The 2,582-nt window shown below is 43.8% G+C and overlaps 1 protein-coding gene across 1 annotated transcript; it reads right to left on the bottom strand.

Moving 5' to 3' along the window:
* Nucleotides 1-350: 350 nt before the first annotated feature.
* LOC148364803 (uncharacterized) lies at nucleotides 351-2,144 on the bottom strand. Its single transcript, XM_088339117.1, has 2 exons — nucleotides 1,407-2,144; nucleotides 351-1,205 (listed from the first exon to the last, which is right to left on the bottom strand). The coding sequence occupies exons 1-2, from the start codon at nucleotides 2,142-2,144 to the stop codon at nucleotides 351-353; spliced, it is 1,593 nt and encodes a 530-aa protein (XP_088195243.1).
* Nucleotides 2,145-2,582: the final 438 nt, after the last annotated feature.

Below are 2,582 nucleotides of genomic sequence, written 5' to 3'. Positions count from 1 at the left end.
ATTATTTTTTTTGCGGCAAGGCCAATTAATGGGTATTTATTGGATTTCTAGCCATTAATTGGTAATTTAATGGTATACTAGCCGTGTCAATATGGTCGAACAAACTGGTCCCTTTAATCTTTACTTTTAGTACAAAAAATATCTTCTGAGTTATTGGTGATCACATCAGCTACCGTCATGTTGGGGCTTGTTTTATAATTATAATTTGTCGCTTCCTCCTAAGTTAATATGCGAATTGTCGGAACACTAACTGAGGTTAGATGAACAGTGAATGATAGAACATTCACGCCAACATTATCATGCGCAGTAAGACACCTTAGTAATAAGAGGTTTTGCTATTTATTACACATTCATTTATGAACAAAAATGTGTCCAACATAGAAACATCGGAGATAATGAAAATGGTAGAGATTTTCATTAGATGAAACGATGTGGGAAACAAATTCGCTGTCCCAGAAGCGGTTGTTAGAAAACAAAAAAAGTTGGGCTTCTAGGCAATTTGTTGACAAGTTGTACCGTTCATCCGCATAGGCACGTCCGGCAGCACTGAAAAAGCGTTCTACTATGTTGGAAGTTGGCAGTATAAATGTTGTATCGATAAATTGATCAAAGGTGGGCAGCATCATGTTCAGGCGGCGCCGTTTTATCAAATTTTGGCCGAAGGCCATATCCGATGACTCATCTATTGGACTTTCATCGACCGGTGCAGTTTCGGTGACTTTGAGAGCCTCCACTGCTTGACGCTCTTTTGCCGTAAGTTGACCATGTTTTTGGTTTTGAATTTTCACAATAGCCCTCTCAAACATAGGCGCTTGAACGATTTCGGCGTCGGGGCTGAGGTGATGGGCCATGGCAGGATGGGACGACATTGCAACATCAAAGAGGTACCTCGCCTCTGCGACTGTCAGATCTTCTTGCTGCAAAGTAAGCGTCAAAGAATCCAACTTGGCCAAATCACCGTTGAGTTGAGTGAGTTTATGAACATCCGCTGCGTTGAGAAGTAAATCCATCACCCTTGGGTCGGTGGTGAAAACTTCTTTTGCAAGAATTTTCTGCAGCTCGAAGAACCTGCGCACCCTCTTTGCCGTGCTTGACCACCGTGTCTCATTTCTCGTCAACGGTCGAAGGTCTGTGTACTCATCCAGTAGTGCACTAAGCGTGCTGTATCTCAGGCGAGCCATCAAGGAGTTCAACTTACAGAGTACCTTAAAAAAGTAAAAGCAGGAAATAAGAAATATGCTAAATTTGAGCAGCTTAAAATCGCCTTGCGTAAAATTCCTTTGATAGAAGGCGTGGCCGCGTGGGGTATGTGAAAAAATTATTGTGGAACCGCTGTGACAGAGTGCACTCTGTCTTTAATATAGATATTGTGAGATATAAGTAAGCAGCATAGAAAAGAAGTTCACCTTTTCGTAGGGCTTCAAGAGTTCTTTGACAGCGAGGTTGAAGCGATGGGAGGCGCAGCCGACCAGAGGAACATTGCACTGCTTTGCAATGGCTTTGTTCACCTTGCAGTTGTCGCCACAAAGCGCCACCACAATGGCCATAGACTTGCCGTACCTGCTAAGGATGTCTTCGATGAACACCAGGTGGTTTTCAGCCGTCTGTGCCTTGGGATCCAAAAGTGTTGAGAAGCCGAGGAGAGCACTTTCCCGACCGCGTGGGCTTATATACGAGGCGAAAACGCCAACGTAATAATCGGAAGAACAAGTCCATCCGTCGAATACCACCGCGAATCGGGATGGCAGATCGAAGGCGATTTTCTGTCGCACACCCTGTGTCACCAAGGCCAAATACTTCTTTAAGGTGTTTGTGCAGATTGGCTCCGTATTGCTGATGTCCCTGATGGTAGGCCGATCAACAACATTGAAAGGCTCCAGGTCGATACAAACCAACCGCAGCCACTTGAAGATTCGTATTCCTTTTCGGCAAACGGTTGAAGGTGACGACAGGAAATTTTCTATCGATCCAGGATTGGATGACTCCTGCTTCTTTGCATCACTTTCTTTCTGCAAGTGCTGACTTTTAATGTGGCTTTCCAAATTGCTCCAACCGGTGTTGCGCCTTTGGATGCGCTCGGCGCCACATGAGCAGCGCCATTTGCCGTTGACGACATCAATCTGTGTGAAGTACTCTCTAACCATTTTTTCCTTCGGTCCCATAACCGTGCGAAGATTACAATTAATACAGCGTAATAGTAGTGGTGTACAACATGTGCGTATGTGCATCCACGACGTACGTGCTTGAGGCAAAACGTGAGCTAATCAACAAGCCCGATTTTGTCCCGACCAATAAAAAGCTGCTTTGCAACCACACTATGTACGTACAGCTACCGTGTTTCCCCGAATATAAGGCCGGCCTTACTTCAAAATCATCGTCAGAAATTGAGGTTTTGAAATAAAAATATGTGCAAAAGTAATAAATTTTCGCTAAAAATTTCTTAGAAAAGCATTGCCGTTGTTAAATAACGTTGATATCTACGGTTTTCATAGGTAATATGAGCCTCTTATTTGCAGGAAGGTTGAATTTCATTTCTCATAAAAAGCTGGGCCTTATAATGGGGGAAACACGGTAGCTTACGC

The sequence above is a fragment of the Urocampus carinirostris genome, chromosome 6, assembly GCF_059441175.1.
Source record: "Urocampus carinirostris isolate Australia breed hairy pipefish chromosome 6, RoL_Ucar_1.0, whole genome shotgun sequence".
NCBI classification, from domain to species: domain Eukaryota; kingdom Metazoa; phylum Chordata; class Actinopteri; order Syngnathiformes; family Syngnathidae; genus Urocampus; species Urocampus carinirostris.
Note: the sequence above shows the minus strand (reverse complement) of the source record. Positions and strands in the feature narration are given on the sequence as shown.

Coding starts and splice junctions, on each gene's coding strand:
- LOC148364803 (XM_088339117.1), bottom strand. CDS start 2,144: ATGGTTAGAGAGTACTTCACACAGATTGATGTCGTCAACGGCAAATGG. Junction 1,206..1,406: donor TCTTGAAGCCCTACGAAAAG/GTGAACTTCTTT, acceptor TACTTTTTTAAG/GTACTCTGTAAGTTGAACTC.